Source organism: Ursus arctos, unplaced genomic scaffold, assembly GCF_023065955.2.
Source record: "Ursus arctos isolate Adak ecotype North America unplaced genomic scaffold, UrsArc2.0 scaffold_18, whole genome shotgun sequence".
In the NCBI taxonomy this organism is placed as follows: domain Eukaryota; kingdom Metazoa; phylum Chordata; class Mammalia; order Carnivora; family Ursidae; genus Ursus; species Ursus arctos.
The window spans coordinates 41,117,748-41,143,682 of NW_026622852.1; the positions used below are offsets into that span (position 1 = coordinate 41,117,748).

Here is a 25,935-nt window from a genome sequence, read left to right on the forward strand (position 1 = left end):
TGGGGCTAAGCATACCTTTTCCACCTGAAGGCATAGGTATGGCACATGGCTTATTTATGGTTCTGTAGGCCCAAGGCAAAGATGCTGTGACAGCCCTGTGCAGCTGGGCTAGGGAAAGGGAAGACCCGGATACGTTTACAAGTCTGAGACTGGACGTACAGGGCCCAGATTTTGGCGTCAGCAAATAGTACCCTTTAATTTTGGTCTATTTTGCCTCAGTCTCCCACTTGTCAGTCCTGTGTGGTTTTTGCCTTCTCTGGTCTAGGCTTGGTCATGTTCAGTTAGACCGTCTAGTTTCAGATTGACCCTGTGACCTCATTCACAGTATGGTTTGAGGCGCGGCAGCCCTGTCCTAAAACCAGCCCTGGTGGGTGGATTGTCTGTCGGCTGGCACCCGTGCTCTCCACTCCTCTACCATTCACTAAGCCCTTTCCCTTCAGGCCTGTTGTGAGAGCCCCCCCCCCCCCCCCCCCCCCCCCCCCCCGCCCACCAGCCCCAGGGCAGGCAAGGCAGTACTCTGTATTGTCTCCACTTAGCAGTGGAGAAAACTCTGGCTCAGAGGGGGAAGGGACTTGTTTAGGTTACACAGCCAGAGTCTGGGGGAGCCAGGGCTCAAGTTCAAGTGTCTTGTCTGGCTCAAATCCAGGGCAGGTCTTGAAACCCAGAATGGGTTCTTTCAGCAGAAGCGAGAGGGCCTGGCAGCACACACCCCTCTGGGGCTGGGGTCTGGGGCCAGATCAGAGGAGGAGCTGTGGAACTGCTTCCAGGCATCCGTCCCCCAGCCCCCAGTCCCTCCCCCAGCCCCTGGGCTCACATTCTTTCTACTCTTCTCTAAGCCACTCCTTGAACAGGCAGGAAGTGGTTTAAGTTATTATGGTTTGAGTCCTGCCCCAAGATATGGCTGTGATCGGTGGTCACTTGCGATGGGGATCTGACTTGTTTTTCTCACCCGGCTCGGTGAGAAGGGGCATGCAGTGGGCGGAGGAAGTAAGTGTGAGATCTTCTGAGCTGAGTTTTTCCTCTGAGGCCGGGGACCTCGCGTTGGCGGGGAGCTTCCCCGCGATGTAGCTAGGCTCGGACCACCTGTTCAGCCCCTGGCTGCCGGGACCTGGGGGTGGTAGAAGGATGCCTAGGTCCTGGGACGTGGGCCAGGCATCTGGGTCAGTTGCTCACCAGGCAGCAGGAGCCCCCCCAGAGGCGGCCCAGGTATTTGCTGAGCCTGAATGCGATGCACTTGGCCTCCTACCGGCTTGCACCGAAGAATCCCTGACTTTTCAGCTACTCTGTGTTTTGCTCCTTTGCCCAGGAGCAAAGGACCGGACCCAATAGAGACCTGCGTGCTACCTCTTGTTCAGTGTGGGGGTGCATGTCCAGTCCAGCAGTGTCCCCTTAAAGAGGAACCCTTGCTGTGCAGCCGGCTGCTCTCTTCCCTGAAGTGTTTCTCTTTCTCTCCTCTTTCTGATTAGAATAATGTGAGTGAAGCCTAGGATTTTCAGAGTCTACGGGGCACCTAATTAACTTGCTGTTCCAAGTAGAGGAACCACAACAACAAGAGGCACGATACGTTAGCAGCTAACCTTTGTTGTGCACGTACCAGGTCCCAGGCATTGTTCTAGGGCTTTCCTTGGGGCATCCCATTGAATCCTCACAGCAACCCACTCAACTCAGTACTGTTCCTGCCGTTGAGGAAACCAGGGCTCTAAAGGGGGGAGGTGAGTGGCTGAAGGTCACCAAGCTAGTAAGCAGATGAGTAGGATCTGGGCACAGCCATCCGGCCTCAGAGCTGGTGTTCTTTCCCGAGAACTGGGCCAGCAGGTGCCACTCCTTACTTTAGACTGACGGAGGTGAGCCAGGCCACCCCAGCTCCCATGGTTAATGGAGGGCAGGCTCCGGTACAGCCTAGAAAAGCCCACTGTCTCTGCTACCAGCAGACCTCCAGTCCCTCTGTCCATGGGACGTGGGAGGTGAGGGAACAGGTGAGCTGTGCTGGGCATGCAGAGGGAGCCATGGGGCTGGTGCGGCATGTCCGACACCCAGGGCTGTCCAGCTGACCGGTGGTTCTATGTGGGAGTGCGGGTCCGGTGAGGTCAGATCTTCTGATTTCTCAAATATGAGAGACTTCCTGATTTTGAAAAGGATGAGGTCAGACTGATAGGTGTGACTCGGGCTCTGGGCACGAGAGGGGGTCTGCTGCCTCTGTCCTAGCTGGTGGTTCCCGGCTCCCTCTGAGTCCCAGAGTTGCTTCTGTATGGGTCAGTAACTCGCATGAGAGTATGAGGGATTTCCCTGTGGCCTGAGACCCTTCGGAGGCCTCCCTCTGTGTTCAGTACCTTTCACAGGGTCCGGCATGTAGCATATACTTAGTACGTGGTGACTGACTGGCCACGTCTGTGTTCTCCATCTCTGCAGAGGGGATGCCTTTGCATGGAAATGCCTCATGGTCCCCCATTTCTGTTCCACAGAATCAGGTAGTCCCAGTAAAGGGAAGTCCTACACAGGCCTGGGGAAGAAGTCCCGGCTGATGAAGACAGTGCAGACCATGAAAGGCCATGGCAACTACCAGAACTGCCCGGTCATGAGGCCGCACACCCCACACTCAAGCTATGGCACCTACGTCACCCTGGCCCCCAAGGTCCTGGTGTTCCCGGTCTTTGTTCAGGTGAGCTAGTGGCTGGCCCCAAAGGCTCCCTTGGGAGATGAGAAAGAGGAGGGGCCCTCACCGCAGGGTCAGGGAGGGTGCCTCGTTCCAGAAGGGTCCCCTTTGGGGAAAGAAATGGCTTCAGGGGCTCAGGCTTCTGGGGCTTATACTGAAGGAGCTGAGGTTTCCAGGGGGAGGACCAGGAGAGTGGGGACAGGGAAGCCCAGCAACGAGGGGCCTTCTCCCCGCCCCCTTTCCCAGTTTTCCCTTTCTCTGGGGACAGGGCAGGCACACTACAGCCCCTTGTTGGCCTTGCCACGCGCCTGCTCGCTGAGGCTTCTGTTTCCTGGCTCACCCACTGGTTTGTTGTTTGGAAATGACCGAAGGAGAGCCTTGAAGTCTGGCATCTCCTTGGTCTTAGCAAACGTGTCTGGCCAGTTTTAGCTGGTGGCCCGAGACTCATTTCCATCCCCCTCTCCTACTTCTTCCTCTGCTTCTTCCTTTTCTTCCTCCTCATTTCCAAACCTCTATGTCTTCCACGCCCCAGACGCCCTCGGTGTGAACGTATAGGTGTCTCTTCTGTGTGCATGTACACGCTTCAGAAGGAAAACCAAACAGCTCCTCCCGTATGTTTTCTATCCTTCTGCCTTTTTAAAATAAAAGTTGCAGCAGGAGAGTTCCCTACGACACGAAATACTCTTTGAGCCTTTGATTTGTAGCGGCCGCACGCTGCTCTAGCTCACGGACATGTATTTATTTAACTAGCTCTCTGTTCAGATACACTTCTGTCTCCTTCCTTTGCTATTGCAAACAACTCTGTGATGAAAATCCTTGTGCATGAATTGCCCCTTTGATTGTTTTCCTTGGAAGAGAGCCCTGCAAGTGACACGACAAGGTCATGGGTCATAAACATGTCAAAGGCTCTCTCTATATATTGACAAATGGCTTTCCAGAAAGACTGTGTTAGTTGGTCCTGTCATCAGCAACATAGAGGAGACACGGTCCCAGGGGCTTCATTTCTGACCACGCCTTCCCTCTCCATGCACTCCTGGCGGGTGACATTCGTCTCGCTGGACAACTCCTGCGTTTCTTTTGGTCTCTTCTCTTTCTCAGGACGGGACCACGAAACTCTTGGCATCCATCGGGGTTATTTTTCATTTTCCTTTTAAAATCTTTACAGAAAACGAAAGTTTGTTTTCAGAAAGTTATAACAACGTTTAAATTGCAAAGTACATAAACCCAAAACGGCCTAACAAATGTACAGTTGAACCAATGGTCATAAAGCGGGTGTCCCCTGAGATAAAGCCGTAGGCCGTGGCTGCCACTCCAGAGGGCGCATGTTTCCTCCTGATCCCAGCGCCCTCCTCCTCCTCCCCACCCCTCTCCCCACCCCGGGGCCTACCCACGAGCCCGACACCCTGATGGTCTTTTCCTTGCTTCCCTTTACTTTGACCACCTCTGTGTGCTTTCCTGGAGAACATGTTTTGTTTGGCCCCTTCTGGGGCCTTGCTTCTTTGGCCTCACGTTCTTCCTGAGATCCATCCAGGTGGTTGTGTGTAGTGGACATTTGCTCCATTATCTTTCTTCCAGCTCCTTGCTTGGTGTTGGGTGCCTAGAAGCCACGTTCTAAATATGCATTCACCCAGCATAAGATCTTAGGGAGCTTTCTCTGGGCTGGGTTGGGGGCAGGGACTCCTGAGCAGGGGCAAGGCAGGATGATGGGGTGGGTGAGAATCGGTCCTTGGGGACTGCTCGCTGGGAAGGAGTCCTTTTACTCAAGCATGTTATGCACGTAGAGCAGGGACCGGCCTGGCTCTGAAGGGACCAAAGTGACCAAATCTGGCATGAGGCTCTCAGGATCTAGGACCTGGCAGCAGGGACTTTCCCCGTGAGGTCTGAATGGGACAGATGGAGGAGAGTCAGGGCTGGGAGGGCCCCCGGAGCCCAGCAGAGCTGGGGAGCTCGGGGGAGGACCGTGAGCACCTAAATGTGTGGTTGGACTTCCTGCCGGAGCATGGCTCTTACAGTGGGGCTTGGTGGGGAAGGTGGCAGCAACAGTTCCGCCCAGGACAAGAGCATCTGTCTTTCTGTTTCCACCTGTGTGTGAGGGGGCGTGTGGGCTCCGCGGGGGGAGGTGGCTGGAGGCTTCTCTCAGCCGGTCGAGAGGGTTCTCTGTGGCTGGCTCTGGCAGCTGCCTGCCCCCACAGCCCATCTCCACCGGGCCTCTCTGAACTGCCCGCTGTTTTCAGCCTTTAGATCTCTGTAACCCTGCCCGGACTCTCCTGTTGTCTGAGGAGCTGCTGCTGTACGAGGGGAGGAACAAGGCTGTCGAGGTAAGGCTTACACATGTGGCTTCACCAGCATCCTCCAGGCTCCTAACTTTTCTCTTCCTCATGGTCTTAGAATTGTACGGTCTCAGGGTTGAAAAATCCTGAAGTCTTCCACCTCTTTCCCCTTCCATCCCCCTCCTTACCAAATGGCTTCCCAGCTTCTTCTTGTGCATTTCCAGTGATGGGGAACTCACCACCTTTCAAAGCTGGTTAGTCCATCTTCGATGGTTAGAAAGTATTCCCAGCCCTGCAAGACATCCCATGGTTTATCCCAACTTCCTCTAAGAAGGAGGAGAGGTGGCAATTCACCCCGGCTGTGTTGAATGACTTTGTAGGTAAGGAGATTGGAGCTATTAGCCAAAGAGAATTTTTGAAGTAGCATCAGTTACTCAGGTTTTCTGGGTCTGTATTAACCCAAATCCCCAAATCCTCTTCTGAGGGCTAAGTCTGTGATTTCTTCTGGGCTCTCGCTCTGCTGCTCTGCCGACGGAGGCCTGGGTGTGGAGATCACGCCGTTCTGCCTGGGAGCTGGCCTCTGCTTATCTCGAACTGGGGGAATTTCCCTCGCCCACACAATCCCCAGAGCTGGCTCAGGCCTGTGAAATCTACTTGGCACAGAAGTCGGAGCCCTGGGATCTGACTGGCCTATCTGGGGGCTTGCTGCTGATCAGGCCCGCCGTGGGGCTTGGCTGAGCTGAGTGGCAGCTTGGGAGCAGTGGAATGATCAGGAAACCTGGCGGCAGGAAGCAGAGAGCCCGCTCTCACTCCGCCGCGGGCTCACTCGTGACTTCCCCGTCGTTCCTCGGCGTTCTCATCTGAGCCAGTGGTGGTGTGTGTATTTGAGGCCGCTGAGGGTAGCTGATCCCCAGGGCGCGTTCAGCCTCAGCATTCTGGGACCTTATGTGTGACTGTGGCTAAGCAGGAGGCTGCTTTTGTTTTTTCTCAACGAGGGGACCAGAACTCGTATGTTCCAAATGAACGTCCTCTCTTTCTCCCTGGGGAGACTGTGTGCTTATTTCTACCACCCTGGTATTGCTCACTGTATTTCTGGACTTCCTCTCGAGGAGCTTTCTTAGGAACCTTGGCGTATCTTCTGAGTTGCCTCTGAGAGAATAAAACTTCATCTTGGTGAGCGGGGTTTGCGTTTTAGGAACAAGAAGTCGCTCGGAGCCCTGCTTGGTGAGCAAGTGTGTGGCGGAGCTAAGACAGGTGGCCAAGGGTCAGAAAGTGAGGGGTGGCTACAAATTCGCAAGACCCAGAAGAAGGCAGAAATGGCAGCCATCCTGAAATACACACGTCTGTCTCAATTTACCCTTTTGCTTGTCCTCTCACCATGAGGTGCCCAAACACTGAGCACTTACAGCGTGTTCTCATGGTGCATGCATTTTACATAGTAAATCTTAAATTAGCTCCTGCGGCATCCTCGTGAGAGGCCGGGTTGTCCCCATTCTACAGATGAGGAAGCTGAGGCTCCAGTGAGATTAACTGGAACCCAAGGGTCTCAAGGCTCATTAGGGACGGAGCCGGGATCAACAGTTGGGTCTCTGGTTCAGCGCTGCTTTCACAATCCCATGCTGCCCCTGGCATGTTTGCTGAGAAATAGACTGGCAAGCACGGACTGGAGCAGTAGCCTGGTTATATTTACAATCTGACCAAAAAATCTTTGTCTGGTAGATCTTTGGAGACTTAGAACTAAGAGATCCCTTTGAAGACTGCAAGAAGTGATTTGGAGATGAAGTAAATATATTTCTTTTTCATGAAATATGTTAGGAAACCAATACATGGATCTTGGTACCTTCAGGTCAAAAACACGAACCAATGCAGCAGGGCCTTGGATAAGTCTGTAGAATCACAGTATTGGTCGGGCCTTCCGAAGCTGTCCGTCTGACTGCTTCTCTGTAACTTCCCAGCTGATGGTTTTCCAGCCAGTTTTTGATCTGTACAGGCAGCCCCTCCAGGCACAGGTTTTGTTACTGGAGAGTGCTAAATTGTCGAAAGTTCTCCCTTACCTGTAACAGAAATCTTTATTCCTGGAACGTTCCCTCCTTGTTCTTCCCATTGGTTCTCCAAGCATGCTGCGGTTGGCTACTGTCTGTGAGCTGATGCAGTCTCACGCTGGGCTGCCCCCCATCATACTCCCTCCCAGAAGTCCCACACTTGAGTAACGTGCCCCGAGATCGACTCAGCATTATGGCGTAGCCTCACTTACGCGTTCAAACAATAGCTGTCGAGTATCTACCATGTAGCCAGGCCCTGCACTCAAGGTCACAGGGGAACTATGGGGCACAAGATCGGCACACCCTTACTTTATGCACTGACTCACTGAGTTTACCATTAACTAAGGCACCAAGGTCTTTTCTGGAAACTCTGCCTTCAGGCAAGATCTTCAGAGAAAGCTGGGTTAGGGCTACTTGGGAGAAGTGAACGTCCAAGTTGTAAGGATTTCCTAACCAAGCAATCTCTCAACCCTTGACTCTTTGGGAAAGCAGATGTGTCCTTGGAGCTGGTGTGGGGAAGACACCTGGTGGCTCCCATGGCCTGTTGTGGAAGGCGGCAGGTAACTGGGCCATGGAGATGGGCATCACTCCACTGTGGGCTGCTACGGCTCCTTCTGGAGGAAGGCCAGCAGGACACTGGTGACATGGGAGAGGGGCCCACCTGCCCTCCGCTGGCACACTTGCCCCTCTGGCCTGCCTCCAGCTGTGTGCCAGCTCTGTCCTTTCCCTGACCAGACCCTTGGGGAAATTCTTCATTCATGCCTTAATCACTTCCTGTCTAGACTACATTCTCAGCTCTGGCAATTGGGGCCAGAATGGTGTCCTGGAGCTTTTCTCACCTTGCCCATGGTTCTCCCCCAGTTGCTGTTCACCTAGCTCTCTTTGAGCCTGGGACATTTTTTGACATTTTAGGTTCCTGACAGACTGCCTTCCTCTGACCCTTCCCCTGCCAGCTTCCCTGTGGGTCTGGAGGTGACTGCCAGATTTCTTTTGGGTGGGAAAGCCTGCAGGTTTGCTTAGAGAATCAACCCCTGAGATCCTTCTCAACTCTTCAATTATTTTCTTCCCTTCCCTTAGTTTCACTATGGGTGTCCTTTGCTTTTCTGTTTTGGCTCCTGCTTGGATTCTTTCACATTCAAGGGCAGGACGGCTGTAGGCATCTTGCTCCCTCTCCATATGAGAGCTTTAGGATCAGCCAGATCTGGGTGGTGGTCCCTGGCTGTGTGGCCTTGGACAGGTCACTTAACCTCTCTGAGATGCAGGGTCCCCATCTATAAATGAAGGCAGTGATGTTATTTACGAGTAAGAATCCATTGAGCAGAAAGAAAGAACTTAACAGATGGGGGCTTCTTTTAGGTGGTGTTGGGTCAGGTGTTTTGGAAGGGGTCTGGAGAGAGTCACTGCCTGGATGCCTCCCAGCCCATGGTTCTAGAGCTTTCGTGTTTGGTTCCCATGGGAGAGCTAGAGCCCCTGAGAGCCTCTTGCTCAAGGACACCCCTATTGTCTCTGTGGCCCAGCTTCCCTCAGACCTCTCTGTTTGCTCTGTGCTCAAGAAGCCGGGGGAGGGGGGCTTTGAAAACTGTTTATATATTTTTAAATCACAAAAGTAATAGACTCTCTTGTCATACAATGCAAATTAAACAGAAATGTAGGAATTCTACTCCCCGGCATGAAGAGTGTGGTATCTTAGACATTTCAAAAATGTATACATTTACAGTTTTATTTTACAAAACTGGATTCAGCCGTAGGCATTTTTGCACGTTGCACTCTTTGGCTTACCTAGTGTAACGTGGACACTACATGGGCGGATTTCTGCCCGCGTTTCTGTCCACAAAGCTTTACTTTATTCTTTTAATAGTTGCATAAAATTCTACCCTATGAAGATAGAATAATGTATTTATCCATCCTCTCTTGATGGACATCTGTGTTCTTTTCTTTTTTTATCACGACGGTGCTGTTGAGAGCATCCTTATAGCTTCTTATTAATATATCCTTGTACGTAGAGCATTAGCGGTGAAGTTGTTGGGTCGTCTTTCACAGCCGGAGAGCTAAATGTCACCATGTTCCCTTTGGAAACTTCAGCACCCACCCCGCACGTACTCGCTGTGGCCTTCGGGGGTGCACACTGAGCCCTCTGGCTGACTCTTCTTACCTCAGAAGAGGTGAAGTGTCAGGTTTGGACACCTCCAAGGGAAGGTCACAGAATTAATAGCATTTTGCTTTCTTTGGAGAATCTAAAGTTGGCTTTTATTGCTTTTAACTAAAGGCCACTGCAGGGTTTACAAAACAGAGAACAGTGTAATCTTTGGTGGCGTTATGGGATCAAGTGGAGTTTTTTTAGCGTGAAGCTATGCTGAGCATGCCTGTTGGTTTACCTATAATGTCTAAAAATAGAGTTCTCCTTTTATTTTTGGAGCAGCTAGTGCATAAAAGAGATAAAAGTTACATACATGTCTGTTCTGGAGCGTTAAGTAACTGGCTTTTTCTCGGACCGATTATGCGTTAACGCAGTTAAAATTATCCTACCCAATGCTTCAATTCACAGTCTACACAGGGCTTGTGAAAGAAGCCTGCGAGGGACCTGGGCAGGGACGCTCCCCCGTCCGTACAGACGAGAAAAGTGAAGCTGAGGGTTCGGGGACCCCAACCAAATGTTCATGGCTCCTTGGTGGGGAGTCTCATGGCTTCTGACTCCAAGGGCAGTGCTCTTTCTGCCAGATGCTTAGAGGAGAATACAAGCAAATGTGCCAGCATCCTGCAGCTCGGGGGTGGCGCCAAGCCAGCGGCGCTCGGTTGAAGATTCCAGGGGCGTGTAGTCAGAAAGATGGCCTGGTGGGGGATGGGCTGTGGCAAGGCCTGCAGGCCATCTGCCATGGAAAGTGAGGGTCGGATTTTGTCCTATCCACCCGCCTTCCGCCCTCTGTGATAAAGAGTAGAGGTGTAGAAAACTCTAGAGCAAAGGGGGAAGTGCTGATTGCAGATCGTGTCTCTGTCCTTGGCAGAGGCCACACTGAGAGTCTGATCCTCGTTCGAGATGACGAGGACCCCCCAGGGAGGTGGTGGCTCCCGGGCCCTGGGACAGCAGAGCAGCCAGTTCAGTGTGCCCTGTCGTGGTGCAGGTGACACTCTTTGCCTACTCGGACCTGCTGCTCTTCACCAAGGAAGATGAGCCGGGCCGCTGTAATGTCCTGAGGAACCCCCTCTACCTCCAGAGTGTGAAGCTACAGGAAGGTAAGTGTGCGCTCCAGAGGTGCCCTGGACTCCCGCCTCCTTGCCCTGAGTCCCCCTACTCCGGGCAGCATGGACGCCCAGTTTGGATTCTGCCCCTCCAGCGGCCGGGCTGCCAGCCATCGGTGGGGCACCTGAGCATGTGCGGTCGGGTCAAGTCCTGCCCCGGGGCCGCGAGGCTCTTGGACACTGGCATCCCATTCTAGGCTGTACGCCCTGAGCTTTGCTGGGAGGTTTCTATTCCAGACACATTTCAGGGAGGTGGTGGAGTGGAGCAGGAAGAGCTTTGGGCTCAGACAGACCTGTGTTTCAGTCTTGGCCCTGCCCCTCACGGCCTGTGATCTTGGGCACGTTCTACTCAACCTCTTTGAGCCTGTTTGCTCACGTGTAAGTGGGGCTCCCGGTAGGTGGTTGTGCAGAATTAGTAAGGTCCCATGCCGGGGGCCGGCCCACGCCAGGTGCCCAGCGCCCGCCAGCTGCCACCCCACTCACCATGCATATCCTGGACATGAGAGCGCTGCTCCTTCTCCTCCCAGCTGCGTGGCCCAGGCCAGAGCCCAAGGAGCAGGGGCACGGGGGAGCCTGAAGCGAATGTCTCCCGCAAACTTTCCACCGTGCCTCCTCCACTCGGGAACGGAAAGCCAGCTGGGAGTATCTGTTGAGCGGTTTGGTTTGGCGCCTGGAGTCTCTGCTGGAAGGGGCTCGATTTCCTCTCCCAGATTATGAAAACAACAACAGACCTGTTTGAGCGCGGGCGACAGGGGCAGAGAGGAAAATATTACCCAGCGAAAGAATTCTGTTTTGACGGGTTTTGCTCCAGGAAAACTTCCTGCCTGTTTGCGGACCCGTCCCATGTTCCTGTGTGTTGGGCGCCCCTGCTGTTCTTCCTCCTTAGAAACCCAGGGAGTGTGAGAACCCCCGTTCCAGCTGCCCCACAGGAAGTCACTTACAACTTCTCCTTCTCCGCCTCGAACTTTCTCCTGCCCACTGACCAGGGCGGCCCCGAGGGGAAAAAGCAAGTCACCTTTCTTGGGGCCGGCCCCTCCCTTGGGGTGGCGGGGAGCAGCCCTCCAAGCAGGTTCGGCTCTGACCCTGGCTCCCCAGTACCCATGGGAGGGGGCAGACTCTGCCCTGGGCTTCCCTGCCCCTCCTGGTTTCCCTCAGATGCAGCTTCCCCCGCAGCCCCATTCTCCCGTCCCTGCCACCCCTCTGCACGCACACTCACACACGTACTCCCACTGGGTAGCCGCTTGCTCTGTGGGCCTGCCCACCCCAGCTCAGGCAGTCAGGACCAGGCAGGGGCGGGGTGATCGGCAATATGCGCTCACTGATTCTAAGAACCAAGCCCTCACTCCGTTGTGCTCACCGTGCTCCATCACTCAGGTCAGGGGCCACATGCCCAGGTCCCTCAACTGCTCAGCCCCCAGCTAGAAGGATGGAGGGGAAAGAAGAGGGGCTCAAACTGGCTGTGCTTTGCCGGGGGAGGTTGGCGTGGGAGAGAAGAGGTCAGTGGAAGAGCTGAGGGTAGTAGCTGGGAGTTTGGGTTCTGGGCTCGGCTTTGCTGCCAACGTGCAGTGTGACTTCAGCTGGCCCTCTTCCTTTTCTGGGCTCTGGTGTCTTGGGCTGTGAAAGATGGGTTGGGCCAGCCCTCTATGTTCTTTCCCAGCCCTGGCATCCCCACACGGACCCTGAGGTTGCTGTGAGGTGCTGGACAGTGCCCAAATGTCCTACCTCCACCCCTTGGGGTGTGGTCAGGGGCTCGGCTGGGAATTGGTTGGCTCTTCCCCTCCTGGAGCCCTCAGACCCAAGCCTTGAAGTGAGAGTGTGTGTGAGCTCCGTCTTCCATTGGGTGGCAGCTGGTCAGAGTGGGTGGTGTGGGGCCTGAGGTGTTGCAGAGAAACCTTCCAGATGCTGAGCTCATATGAGCAACAGCTTTGTGCAGGTATGGCTTCCTTGAGCTGGAGACCACATCCTCTCCCTGCAGATGGTGGGCTGAGGGTGGCCAAGGCCAGTGCTCCTCAGGAGAGATGACCACAGCCATCTGAGCCTACTGGCTTGGATTGAATGTGGGGGTCACTGGCTTGGATTGAGTGTGGGGGTGTGTGATGCGAGTGTGCATGTGTCCTGGACTTGCTGGGACAGTTTGGTGCCAATGGTTTGTTGCAGACGTGTCATCTTGCCCTTCCCCAGCAGTGTCAGCCAGCAAGAGCAAACATGGCTCCCCAATGACATGGCTCAGTGACACTGAGCACACAGGTGCATGTCCTATCCCTTAGATTTTTCTCTAGGCTTCAGTAGAGCCCTTGCCTCCTCCCCTGCCTCCATTCCCCTGAGACAGCCTTGTGGGTCCTGTGTCCCCTTCTCCTGCAATCAGAGTTGGAGCTGACCCAGTGTCCCGAGTCCTGGTGCCCGACTTCTGGCCCGTCTCTCTGGTACCCACAGACACCTTGCCACAGCAGCGAGGGCCTGAGTGAGGCTTTTAAGAGATCCATGTGGGGCCTCCGCTGGAGCTTCTGTTGGCACAGTGGTCTCTGATGAATGTTGCTCGTGCCTCCCAGGTGTGTCCCTTTCAAGTCAGCATGTGTGGAAAGTTCAGTTTGGGGCAAAGAAAATGGGGATGAGGAGCACACCCAACATTTCCTGCAGGCTGGGGCTGGCAAGGGCTTTTCTCTGGCCCGGGAGAATCTACCCCACCCAGGGACCGATGACTCCCATGTGTGACTTGCCTGAATGGAGCTTAGCTCTGCCGGCCAAGCATCCTCCCAGGGCCTAGCTTGAGGCACAGAACATCGTGGGTGCCCAGTGAATGTTCGTTGGCTGAATGAATGCAAGACTGACTAGAAGGAGACTAGAAGCACTGCCCAGCTTGGGGGCTGGAAGCACCCCTCTCCACGGCTCCCAGCGGGTGGTGGCCACTTAAACCTTGCTGGCTCCCCTCCTGCCCAGCATCCCCCCAGCTTCAGTGGGTCTGAACAGCAGCGTAATGGGAACGGGCGGAGAGCTCGCGCTAACAATTGGGACATCTCCGGTCGTCCGGGGCCCATTGTGGCCTCTTCCTGTCTCTGCCGCCCACTGGCTTTGCTGGTCTTTGTGTTTCTCCCTCCCAGGCGGCCGGCATCCCGCCCACAGGGTGTCTTCCTGGCTTGCTCTGGTCTCTCAGGATGGCATGGAAATGTCCAGCTGATTCTTGGGCTCTCCATCCACCCCAGGGAGCCAGGTGCCTAGTCTTGGAAACTCAGTGCCTTAGGTCCCCGCTGATGGAATGCTTGGACTTAAATTGAGTCAGTTGACATTTACTGAGCACATCCTCAGAGCCCACCTGAGTGCTGGCTGCCAGGGTGATAGCAGAGGGAGAGACATGTTCCCGCCTCTGGAGTGGGAGTGCGAAGTCTGGCGGCATGCAGACGAGTAAGCCAGTGTGGGGCAGTGGGTGGGGAGCAAAAGTGTGACACAGTGGTCAGAACACGGGCTTTAGAGGCAGCTGTCCTGGGTTCAAATCTCAGCTCTGCCCCTCACTCACTGCATGCCTTTACAAGTTGTTTTTTCTCCCTGGGTCTCAGTTTCTGCAACTGGAAAATGGAAACAACACGCCTCCTGGCTTGTCACCCAACATAGGGAAGCCTTGGCCAATGGTTCAATTTGGGACCTCAGACCAGGCTGGAGAGAGCAGGCTCTGGGAAGATGACAGAGGCTCAGGCTTGGAGTGGGGAAGCCACTTCTGGGCCTCGGGGACTCTCTGTGCACGGCCCACAGTCCTTGGTAGGAAGCAGGATTCACCCAGGAGCCAGTGACTTCCTGTGGAATTTCAAAATGGTGAAGGCAGTTAGAGTGTCGGATGGAAAACCCAAATGTGTGCTGCCTCCATGTCCCTTTATACTCACCCCCCATTTCCACGCTCTGGAAAGCCCAGAGCCCCGTCTGATGCCCTGGAAGGTTTTCTGATGGGGAGAGGTTGCTCGCCTGTGTCAGACACCTTGCAGCCTGCTTTTCCGCAGCTGTGGCTCCTTCCTGGCACCCAGGGCTCCCGACGCTTGCTGTCTCTTCATGAGGCTCTGAGCCATGCTGAGCACTGCCCCCATTCTGTCCTTCTCTCACAATGCTACCAGCACAAGGCCGTGATGTGGAGCAGATTTCAGGGGAGGTTTGGGGTAATGCGGGTGAATGGTGGCAGGGGGTGTCACAGCCCAGGAAAGCTGTCAAGCAATCGTCAACCACCCCTCGCCATTGGGAATATGTCGTAGGCTGAGTTTCCCCCAACCTCGGCTTCCTGTCTCCCTGAGGCTCCCCTCTCCTTGGCTTTCCCCTCCCTTCTAGAGCCTTCTTTTCTCTCACTGCCAGCTTCTAAAACCCCCACTGCTGTTATTTTCTTGCATAGATCTTTTTGTTTCTCCCTTGGCACTAAGATCTGCTTCTGGAAAGTCAAGGAGACATCCAGTATGTCTTCTTAAACAAAGAAACCACCTCCCCTTGCGAGGCAAGGAGTTGGCAGAAGCTTCCAGAAAAGCAGTTTCTCAAACATGATGGACTTTGTAGGTGGGGCCCTCTCCCTCCCAACCCTCCTGTAGGTGGGAAGAAGTAGAAGGATTTCTTCTAAGTCCACAGAGAAGGCCCCACTATGGGCTTATTTTTCTCTGGCTCTTGCTGGCACCCCTGGCCCTCGTTTTGCCCAGGCATCTGCCCCCATGCTTGCTTCAGGGGAGGCCTGACCTTCACCCACAAGAGTGCCTTCACTCCCGACTTTTCTTAGGAATTGGCTTGACCCACTGTCTGTGTTACTTTGTCACCTTTACTTTGCAACAACATTTTGGTTTATTGGACAATTTCTTTGATTCCAATATGTGTTGAGTCCCAGTTTCCTCACCTGAATCATGGACGATAATAGCCCCTGCGTCCCAGGGTTTGTTGCAAGGGTTGAGCTTATGTACAGACGGCATGTGGCACAGTAAGTGTGTGTGGTTTTCTACAGGTGGTGTGGTTGTTTCTCTCGAAAAGGACTACCTGCCCCGTGAGGTCAACTGCTTGAAATTCAGGAAATTACTAACCATCCCTGCTCTGTGCCCAGAAGAATGAAGCCCAGTGGGGAGGGATGTTGGAGGAGCGGGGAGCCTGCTGCTCCCTCCCAGTCGCCTCCCAGGTGGAGAGGTGGAGAATGGGTGAATTTGGGATTCGAGACCAGGGCTCTAGGGAGACACACCAAGGGGTGTCTTGGTGTGGTCTGGGCTGGAAAGCCATCTGTGGGCGACATCCAGCCCATGACTGGGGAATCTTGCTGCACAGCCCACACATTTCCTAGGTCTGTCCAGCAAGTAGGTGGCTCCTTGTTGAACTTCAAAATGGCAAAGGCAGTTGGGAGCATTTAAAGGAAAACCCAAATGCGTGCTGCCTCCATGTCCCTCTGTGTCCTTCATGGCAGGGAGCATGGAAGGATGGAGGCCTCTTGAGATGGATGACAGCTCCCTACCCCTGGCCGTTCAATGCCCAGAGGTGCCCCTGGCTACCTGCCCTGGGGGTGGGACCACAGCGTTCCTTGAGTGACGCTGACCCACAGGCCAACGCCTTACTGCTGGGTCTCCATCTGCTTAGCTACTATGTGGGCTTTCCTCCAGAGATTTCCCTGTCACCTGCGCCTGCCCCTTTCTTCTCTTTTTCCAGGAGGTACCACATACAGGCTCTTGGGCCAGGCGGCTGGCGGTGCTGGGCCAGCTGCTCAGACTCTGGAGCCAACTCTAACACAAGTCTTACTTTTTCTTCCCTCCAAGGTTCTTCAGACGACCTGAAATTCTGTGTGCTGTATCTGGCAGAGGTGAGTCCTTGCCTCTGGATCTGAGGAGAGAGCTCTGTGGCCTGGTGCTAGTGGGAAGACATTGGTCTGGGTCTAGTCCAGGGCTCTCGGGCCAGGCTCCCCAGCACCTTATACTGTGGTCCTGGGCAGGGTTCTTGCCCTGTAGGATGGGGACAGCAGTCCCTGCCTCAGTGCCTCTCACCTCTGTGTGGAGGGGCGGTGGGCACAGAAGTGCCTAGAATGGGGGTGCCTGGGTGGTTCAGTTGGTGAAGTGTCTGCCTTTGGCTCAGGTCATGATCCTGGGGTCCTGGGATAGAGCCCTGCGTCGGACTCCCTGCTCAGCAGGGAGGCTGCTTCTCCCTCTGCCTGCCGCTCCCCTTGCTTGTGCGCACTCGCTCTCTCTCTCTTTCTATCAAATAAATAAATACAATCTTAAAAAAAAAAAAAGCAGTGCCTAGAGAGGACAGAAGGACGGGACCCCCTGGTCTCCAGCACCTGCAGGGATCATAGTGAGAGTGTGGCCTGAAAGCCGTGCATCACCTCATTTACTTGGTCGGTAGCCTTTCTTCCTGAGATTGCTCTGATTCTTGTGCCTGCCTCCTTCTTCCTCTTTTTCCAGGAAGTACCACCCACGACCCCTCCTACAGAATGTTGTCAGAGTTTTAAAGGGCCTGCAGGTAATTGCACCTTTACCTGGTCCAGCAAACACAGGCTGAAGAAAACATGAAGTGTGTTTGGGGCTAGAGTGATGCAACTCAGTGTGACTGGTATCCCTGGTTATCTCGGTCGATCAGAAGCACATATGGGCAGTGCTATGCCTTTGCCAAGCAAAATCAGGCAGACAACTTACTGCTTGATACAGTTTGGGAGAGTCGGTATCATCAGACCAGGGGTTTGATCACAGAAGTCTGTGGCGATGAAAAAGTTGAGAGCCACTGAGCTTAAATTTTCAGCAGATTCTCTGTTTCCAGTCTCGTGTCTCTGCTCATAGGAGCAGGGGCAGTATGTATTCTAAGCAAGGATTCATTAGACCCGTTCCTGTCCTCTGCTTCTGCTTAATGTGCCCCTCCTAATAGGCCTGGGAACCAGCCAGTCTTCTGGGACAAGACGCTCTGGGTAGGGCATGGTCTTCACTAGCCAGCTAAGAGGAATATACCCTTTTGAGAAGGAGCATGTATGTCGCTTGTAATTGAAAATCATTCCTTTGGTTGCTGGCTATGAAAAGAAGTGCAGGCCTTCGAGAGAGTCCCCTTGGGGGAACAGTCACCAGGGGGAGAAGACAGAGTTGACCAGTTAGCTTCATGGGAAGGCAGAAGGTTCCAAAGGGCAGCAGACATTGTCGGAGCTGAGCTGGGGACCTTGACTGCCTAGAATGGCGACCTGAGGGCTGGGAAGGCATTGGATGTCTTCCCCCGTGTCGGCACACCTCCACCAGGCCCAGAAAGCAGCCTACGGAGGCCCTTCTGAGCCAGTGGGGATTCAATTCCACAGAGCCCTGCAAACAGCCTAGTACCTGTGAATGAGGCTGGGGAAAGCCAGAGCATTGGCCCCTCAGCCTTGCCCCTCCAGCTTCTAGTTCTCTCTGGCAGGGCCTGAGATGAAGCTCCAGATTCTTTAATGCCAAGAGAGCTTCCTGCCAGGCTGGTTTGTTTGGCCCAGAGAAAAGCACTTCTGCTTATCGGCTTCCAGGGAGCTGTGACCTCCCAGCTCTCCAAAGATTGCTGAAGGGATATTGATCCAGGCCTTTTATTTCAGTTAAAGTGCCAGGAGTTCTGACCCAGAGGAGCTGGGAGATGGGAGCTCACAGGCAGCCAGAGGCCTCTCTTTTCTCCTAAGAGACTGTGGGGAGAGCCACATCTGTAACGGGAAGCCAGGGTGCCTAGCGTGCCCTGTAGCCCTGCGGAGGCTCGACATGATGGTCTTGGATCCCACGGGGAACCCCAAACTCACATCTTCACAGGACTTTCTGACAAGTGGCACATCTTCATTGTCTATCACGCAGGTGGCACCCAGAAAAGAAACTGGGGCAAGAGAGTCAGGAGTTTGAGGGATTTTTCCACTGCATTCAGAAAGCCTCAGTTGCGTGGGCAGCCCCAGCTTTGGGTGTTCCCCAGCCGTAGGTCCTGGGTGGGATTGTCCTAAGTCGTCCTCGGCCCTGGAGTTTCTGTTCTCCTGGACAGGTATCCCTCAGCTGCTGCAAATCCAGGGAACAGAGGCAGCTTTCTCCTGGCTCGAGAGCACCGGGGTCACTGGGACAAAGGGCATGTTGGTAAAGGAGCATTGTCTTAGAATCTGATCGTGCACTCCATTCATTGAAGAGTCTGCGCTTTGGGGTTAGGAAGACCTAGACATGAATCTCTGCTCTGCCATTTCCAAACTGAGTGATCTGGGCAAGTCACATTCTCCTCTCTGAAACAAGGCTGATGGGGCCTACCTGGCAGGGCTGCCGTAATGATTAAATGAGATTCAATAAGATACCCTGACCAAAGCACTTAGCACAGAGCCTGGCACACGGCGAGTGCTCCATAAATGGGAATTATTATTATTGTCAGCTTCATCACGGGGGGAGAGCTTTTCATATTCATTTATTCTCCATTAGAGACATCACCAATGATTTATTGACCTTTTAAAAAGAAAGCTAAGAGGAATATCTCATGTTCCTTGTAATGTACATACAGAGTTATACAAATGTGGTAAGATTATAGGCTCTGGAGGAGGCAGAAGACAGACTTTGACTCTCCTTTCCTGAGGTCTCCTGGGGCCGCTGACTTGGCCTCTCTAAGCCCCAGTGTTCTCGTCTGAAAAATAGTTAGTGGCTGTGCTTTTCCTTCCTACCTGTAGCATCAGGTCATTAGAATGGAAGGAGAGGTTTGTCAAGGCAAGTGAACAAAGAGTAGCAGAGGGGGTTTTAGTTCCTACGAAGATAATACTAATTCGAGAACAAGGAGGCAAGGCAAGATGGGGATTTTCAAGAAGCCAGGAGGACCCGGGTTTCTGGTTGGATATGAGGATGCTTATGTTTGAATGCAGAGGTCCAGGCCCAGTGCTGCCCCACCAGGAGGCCCTGTCTCTGGGTGAGTTACGTGAGGATGCCTTCAAGGCTGCTTATAGCCTTGACCCTGGATCCTGGTATGTGAGGGCACAGTGTGCAATGGCATTGAAACCAGTGAGTTAGATCACGTAGGGGATTAAGGGAGACCGTTCATATGCAGGGCAGCCAGGCAGGTAATGGGGTCCCTGATTTGGACAGATGTATGCAGATAAGAGTCCACCTTCCCTGGAGGGAGTGGGTTCTGTGCTCTCTGTCTTTGCCAGACCAGCCTCCAAAGCTCCTGGAAAGGAGCCTGGGGAGCAAGGACCTCCCCAAAATGTTTGCCCATCTAAGACAGCCAACCACTGACCCTGTGCCTGGCCGGGTTTAAGTCTTTGGTAGCTCAGAGGCTTCTGGATTCCCTAGCATTATGGGGCTTTCAGCTTCAAACTCTCAGAGCCAGAGACTCAGCCCTGAATCCTACTGTTGAGACAGGTCATACAGTCACTGTCCCAGGCAGAGAGGAATATGATTTTCTAAAAAGAGATTATCCACAGGGCAGGGGAGAGGAAGTGGTTCATGTGGGTGTCAGTAATATGGAGATAATCGCAGCTTCTACCTTGCGAGGTTGTTGGAAGAAGTACCGAGACCCCACTGGTAAAGTGCTTAGCACTGTGTGGGGTATGATATGTTGGGGGGGGGAGGTCTCAAGATGAGGACGTGGGCAGCCCTCTCACTGTGAGGAGAGGCTTTCCTGTACTTCTGTGGGAAGGGGCCACCATCCTAGAGCTCAGAGCAGTGTAGAGTGGTACAGAAGGTTCGAGTGAGCTCCGCAGCTGCTCAGAGAGCCGCTGGCTGACAGAGCTCTTCCAAAGCTTTCGTGCTCTGGTTGCTTAGGGCGCAGTCTGCAAGGGGGAGCATTCCCGTTAGCCAGCAACGGTGGCCCAGCAGCCTCCGAGGGGGCCTCCCGGGTTTGGGGGATGAAATCTCAACAGGTGTTTCTGCAAGGCCTTGAGTCTTCTTTACACTGCTCACTGGCAGTAAGAGCTGGAGGATGCCCTTACCCACTCGGAGCCTCGGTTTCCCCCCTCCTTGCATTGGGAGTAACCATCTAAGCCCTCCCTACCTCTTCATGGAATTGTTAACATCAAAACAAGAGCACGGATGGGAAAGTGCTCTTTAAAATGGATAATTAGATAAAATGAATCGTTACTAAGGCCGAATTCCTGCTTCGGCACAGAAAGAGAAGAGGAGGTTTGGCTCTGGGAGATTAGGGATTTGCTGAAGCCTAAAGAGCTCGGTAGAGGCAGGGCCAGCTTTGTGGAGAAATGGCCTTTCCAAGCTGGAAGGGGTCATGGTCCTTGCCTCTCCCTCACCTGGCAAGGGTACATGATGAGACAGGGAGCATAGGGCCCTCTGCTCAGCTCCTTGCCCTAGCTGGCTTCCCTCCGGGGAATCTGGGGTCTTTTTTGCCAAGACTGTCCTTCCCCTGCAGCGGGCTGGGGGTTCTGAGAAGTGGAGGGAATCTGTTGTTAAGTGGGAGGATTGCCTCCACCCATCCGCCCAGTTCCCTGAAGCCAAGGGGAGGCAATTTCTTCCTTCTCTCCTCTGATGCTTTTAGGAAATTGGCTTCTGAGCACTTTGGGGCAGGAGAGGAGTGGCTGGCACCCTGGGAACACTTAGCATGGGAGCTGGCCCTGCCCTGAAGGGTGGCATCCCTGAAGGCTGGAGGGGATGGCAGAATAGAGAATGTCCCCACATGCTAGTCGATGATGCTGGTGGCCATCCCAGCGCAGAGCCCTCGCATGTGCTCTTCCTTCTGCCTGGAACAGTTTCTCCCAAACACTTGCCTTGCTGGCCTTTATCGTTCAGGCCTTTGCCCACATGCTGCTGGGATTCAAGCCAGGCCTGTCCAACTGCAAAACGAGGAAGGACCGCATAGAAACACTGTCTTTTTCTCTGTTCCAAGCCATCCAGCTCATGCTCTCAGCTCCCTGGCTGAGCTCATGTAATCGTAGCCCTGTGAGGTTATAATCAAATTCCAGCGGAGTCGGAAAGAGCCTGCAGTCCCCTGACCAGAGTGTTCTAGAGTGGATGATAGCCCTGGGCGTGCTCTACCTCCCCCCTCCATCTCCGCCCCTCCTCCCAGCACGTTCCAACTCCCCGGGGCCGCCTCTCTGGGTCTCAGCAGCGCCCTGATATTATGCCAAAGCTGGCCTGGCTTTGACCTCATCCCGGAAGTCCCTCCGGGAGCCAGAGCTTACCGAGGCCATTACTTGCCAAGTACTGTGCTGGGCCGAGATGGGGAAAAGGCCTTCCTGGAAGGATTTTCTAGTCTAGTTGGGGAGACGAGACTGCACTTGACAAGGTTGGGTGGCAAAGCGGGATGGAAATGACAGCAGTGCTAGTGCTGTCTAGAGTCTGTCCTTGCACTCTGCTGAGCTGAGCAGCCCCGGGTCGGACCCAGCTCCTGTGCCACGCACTAGTGTGGCTGTAGGGGGCCACGTGCCTATGCCCGCCAAAGACTTTCTGAAGGGACCTGAGTTTCTGTTTGAGTTCTCTTGGTATGTCTGTCCAATTGCCCATCTAACCTTGGCCTTGTGATCAGATCCTGTGCCAAGGTCGGGGGAAGGGGGTTCTGTGAGTGGGAGGAGGGGTCCTGGCTCCACAGAGCATCAGAGGGCTGGAGACCTTGGCCCTCTGGGTTCCCCATGTGCTCCCCCAGCTGCTGCCTTGTGCTGCCTGTCCCCGGGGGTGACCTCACCATTTCTGTCCTATGGCTCTCCACAGGCCTCCACTGTGTTGGGAACTAACGCCTCCCACCCTTCCCCCCAACCCGCGGGCACGCCACTCGCTCGCCAGCTGGCCCCCAAACCAGCTTCCCTGCTCCTCTGGCTGCCTCGATGTCACTGGGGATTAGTGTGCATTTGTGGCTTTTAGCGGGCCCTCCCCTCCCTGCTGCAGCCTCACCCTCTGGAGCCCAGGGATGGGCTTGGGTCTGGGAGCCCCCTGAACCAGGGAGCAGCCCTGACCATCCTTTCCTCTGTTTTCCCTGACGTCAGAAGGCAGAGTGCTTATTCACTTTGGAAGCGCACTCACAGGAGCAGAAGAAGAGAGTGTGCTGGTGCCTGTCGGAGAACATCGCTAAGCAGCAACAGCTGGCGGCTTCACCCCCGGAGAGCAAGGTAAGGGCCTCGCTGCGGCCGCAGCCCTGGATGCCTGGCTTCCTCTCCGCCAGCCCGGACCCTCAAGCCTCCGAACTGAGTTTGGGGCCAGCTCCAGCTTAGGACTTGGATCTGAGCAACAAGTCTTGGCAGGGAGGCCCGTGCTTGAGTGTCTCTCCCCCTTGGCATCTCATGGGGTTTACTGCGTGGGTTTTGTGTGGCTCAGTAGAGTGACGGAGCCTAAGGGAGCATGGCCAGCACTTCTCGGCTCTGCTCGGTGCTTTGCCTCTGGCCAGGTCCAGTTCGGGTTGGCCGGCTGCTGCTGCCTGGCAGGTAGCCCCCCTCTGCCTTGGGATAGGTCGTGCCCAGGGTAGCACACTGGTGTTTAACATCGTCCGAGGGCCGGCACTGTTGGGAGGAGATGTCCGCGGCGGAAGCTGTTCTAGTGAGAGGCAGGCCACAGCAGAGGGGAGCCAAGCGGAGTTTGCTGGGGACTGGGGGCCAGCCAGCTGGAGCGTCAGGGAAGATTAGAGCCTCCCAGCTGAGGCTGACCTGGGATGGGCGCCCCTAAGCTGGGTCAGTGTCTGTGGAGGGGACGGGTTGGGAGTCAGATCACGGCCTTCCCCTTTGTCAGCCGGATGCCAGCCCCCGGGCACAGTTGTATTTCCCATTTGTGAGTCACGCCGGTAGCTTCTCTTTGGTGAAAGTGTTGGCCGTTTGGGGATTTGGTCTGGTTGGCTGCAGAAGGATCGGAGTGGTTGGTCTGCTGGCTCAGGGGGAGAGGATGAATGGAAGCCAGTGGCAGCCAGTAAACTTGCCGGCCCGTTTCTTCTTCCCCGTGCGTTCGGCAGGCATGCGGTGGGGGTTGGTGAGGGCTGCGGGGACAGGCCTGCTGGGGGCAGGAGGTCTCTGCGCAGCCTCACCTGGAGCAGCTCCGCAGCTATTCCCTAAGGAAGGGAGTAACAGTCCGAGGACCCTGTCATCTCAGACTTGAAAGTTACTTTGCTTTATACTAGCCGGAGACAAGAGTAACTTTGATGAGGGGGGCAATAGTGGGAAGAGCTCCGACTTCCACTCACACTCTACCGCTGACTGGCGGTGTGACCCTGGGCACGGCACTCTACTACTTGGCTTTGGCATCCCCGTCCGGGAGCAACAGCTCCTCCTCCAAAGGGTTGGTGGGAGAGTTAGAGATGGTGCACACACCGTTTATGGCACAGCTCCTGGGACGCCATAGACACTAGCTGGAACACAGCGGCCGGGATGCGCTGTCCCCCTCTGCCCCAGCTCCTCGCTGCTACCCTCCCATAGTCAGGTTCTTCTACGGAACCTCTCCTGTCGCCGAGGCTGTAGGCTGCCCTTGATCCCGGCTTGGTCACAGTCAGACACCAGGCCATTCTCTTCACTGGAGCGGTCCCTGGGATGATCCATGGCTGAACTCGTGACCCCCAGCTTTCTTATATTTGGAGCTTAGCTCCTTCTGGTGTGTGGGCAGGGGAAGAATTCTTTCTGCTTCAGCTTCAGTTTGCAGGCTCTGGAGTGTGTTGGCAACTGTCTTCTCAGTGCCTTGCGTGGTCTCTCCATCTTCGGCTGGGAAGACAGTTTGAGCGACTGAAGGTAGTCTGAGTTTCTGAGATAGGCTTTGGGCCCTGCAGCCTGTGGATCTGGCTGGCTGACACTGGAAGGGCCCCAGAGTTTGGGGCCTGGCTTCAGGGCCATGCTGAGACCTATGGGCGCCCTGGGCTGGGAAACAGTTAGACACCTTTTCAAATCAAAACTCTTCAAATGTGTGTTTAATGGAGCAGCTGTGTGTGGGGTGGGAGAAGGGTAGAGAAGGAGGGCCTGAGCACTGGGACAACCTCAGAATTGCCTCCTTACCTGAGAACTGAACCTTGCCGCAGCCCTGCATGACCCCACTGGCCCACCATTCTTAGAAGGTAGTTACGTAACCATCTTTAGTTAGATGGGGAGGCCCTTTGGGGTCTCAAGCCCAACCTCCTACCCCCATCATACATACTTCAAGAGTCTTAGCAACTAATTCCTTCTGGTCCTTTACAAAAAGCTCCCTGAGAGAAGTCCTGGTAAATATGATTTTCTCCAGGCCCATGGAGTTCCAGAAAGGCTTTAGCAACCTTAGCCACTTGGCCTGGTGGCCATCTAGCCGGCCCACCGTTCATCCACCTGTGCTTAGCTCCACCAGGTCCCGGCAGCCTCGGAGGTGACCATGACTGTCTTTGCCAAGGGCTGGGCCACAGCCTTTCTGCTAAGGTTGCTGACCTCCAAGGAGAGGGAAGAGGGAAGGCCAGGCAGAGCTCAGGTCCTTGCTTTTCAGGCAGAAAGAGTCCTGCTTGATTAATTTGTCCTGACTGAGTAGCATGCCCTTTTTTTTTTTAATGCCTTTTTTTGTTCTTTCTGAGAATGCTCCGCCTTCTGCAGCGTAAGGGAAACCTTTGCCCAGGCTGCTCCCTGCCCTAACTCAGATGCCTCTCAGAGGAAAGAGGGGTTTGTGAGGGAAATCCCCAAAGTCCCATGCCTCCCCTTCTCAACCCTGTTCAACAGTGTTTGCTGATACCTTGGAATGGGGGACCCTTCACACATCTCAAGGAACGCAGTGTTCTTCCCAAATTTGCAATAAATGGGAAGCCCCGAACATGAAATGCTTGTTGGGAAAGGCAGAGGGAGGTGGAAGAAGATGGATCCAAGAACAACAGAGAGGCAGATGGGCCACTACCTGTGTGACCTCTGGCAGCTGCTTCCTCAGTGGTCCCACTCAGGCATCGGTCAGGTGGCTCTTTCTAGCTCTTTGAACTTTGGGATTATTCTGAAAGTTTCCCATGGAAGATTATCATGGAGGGGTCATGCGGTCTCCATGAGGGAACCCTACCCTGCAGATTTCCACATGAATGGATTGCCTGTGAACTCTGCTGCCTGTAGGGGCCAGGTCTGTTGGGGCAGTCACAGGTTTTCCGTGCTGTCTCTGGGGTACCTGCAGGTGGCAGTCGGGGGGGGGGGGGGCTCCAGCTGGGGCAGTGTGGACACAACGAGGCAGGCAGTGTCCAGCCTGCACCCCTTCTCTGGGGGCTCCGTTGCCTTTCTCCAGCTCCCTTTGAGCTGCCCACGGTTAAGGAGGAGTCTGCCCTGGTCAGCCCATGTGAGCTCTCCTTCTCTCTGTGGAAGTAAGACCTGGCTTCCTTTCACTCACCACACCCTTCTTTCTCATCAGAACTCTGCCTGCTTGCTTCAGTGTCTATTCCTGGAGGGAACCTACCTTTCTTCTGCCTCGGATACCTTTACTGGACTCCCTGCCACGGGGAGTGCTGGGATGCTTCCAGTCTAGACTAACTCACAGGTAGTCCCGCCTGGGGCCACTGAGGTTCTAAGCCAGTAGGGACAAACAGTTCCTTATTATTTTGGTTATTCAATCAAATACCCATAACAGATGCCTCCTGTGTGCCACACACTAGGGTTAGGTCCTCTGGGTCACAGAGATGGGTGAGAGCTGTCCTATGGAACTCTCCTTTCATTGGGCAGATGTGACTAGGAATGGCAATCCGGGCTTTAAAGGCTGTGCCTGTTGGGTCCCAAGAGCGGTCTGATGGGGTCCGGGCCGCACATTCATCGTCCACTCTGTGAACCTCCACTGAGCTCCCACCACATGCAAGGCGCTGGCCTGGGCCATGGGAAGCCTCTGAGGGGAGTAGGCTTGCGACCGCCATCAGATAGGAGAGGGGAGCAGGGCAGCAGCTCTGTTCTCGGGGTGTCCCC

At 54.5% G+C, this 25,935-nt stretch overlaps 1 protein-coding gene across 6 annotated transcripts in view; it reads left to right on the forward strand.

Moving 5' to 3' along the window:
• Positions 1 to 25,935, forward strand: part of RGS3 (regulator of G protein signaling 3) — a 115,395-nt gene that overhangs the window by 40,993 nt on the left and 48,467 nt on the right. For all 6 annotated transcript variants that reach the window (XM_057313694.1, XM_026513810.4, XM_057313699.1 and 3 more), the window contains 5 exons: positions 2,463 to 2,659; positions 4,888 to 4,971; positions 10,085 to 10,196; positions 15,953 to 15,996; positions 22,069 to 22,191. In XM_057313694.1, the coding sequence (XP_057169677.1) occupies positions 2,463 to 2,659; positions 4,888 to 4,971; positions 10,085 to 10,196; positions 15,953 to 15,996; positions 22,069 to 22,191 (560 nt within the window). The remainder of the gene's footprint in view (positions 1 to 2,462; positions 2,660 to 4,887; positions 4,972 to 10,084; positions 10,197 to 15,952; positions 15,997 to 22,068; positions 22,192 to 25,935) is intronic.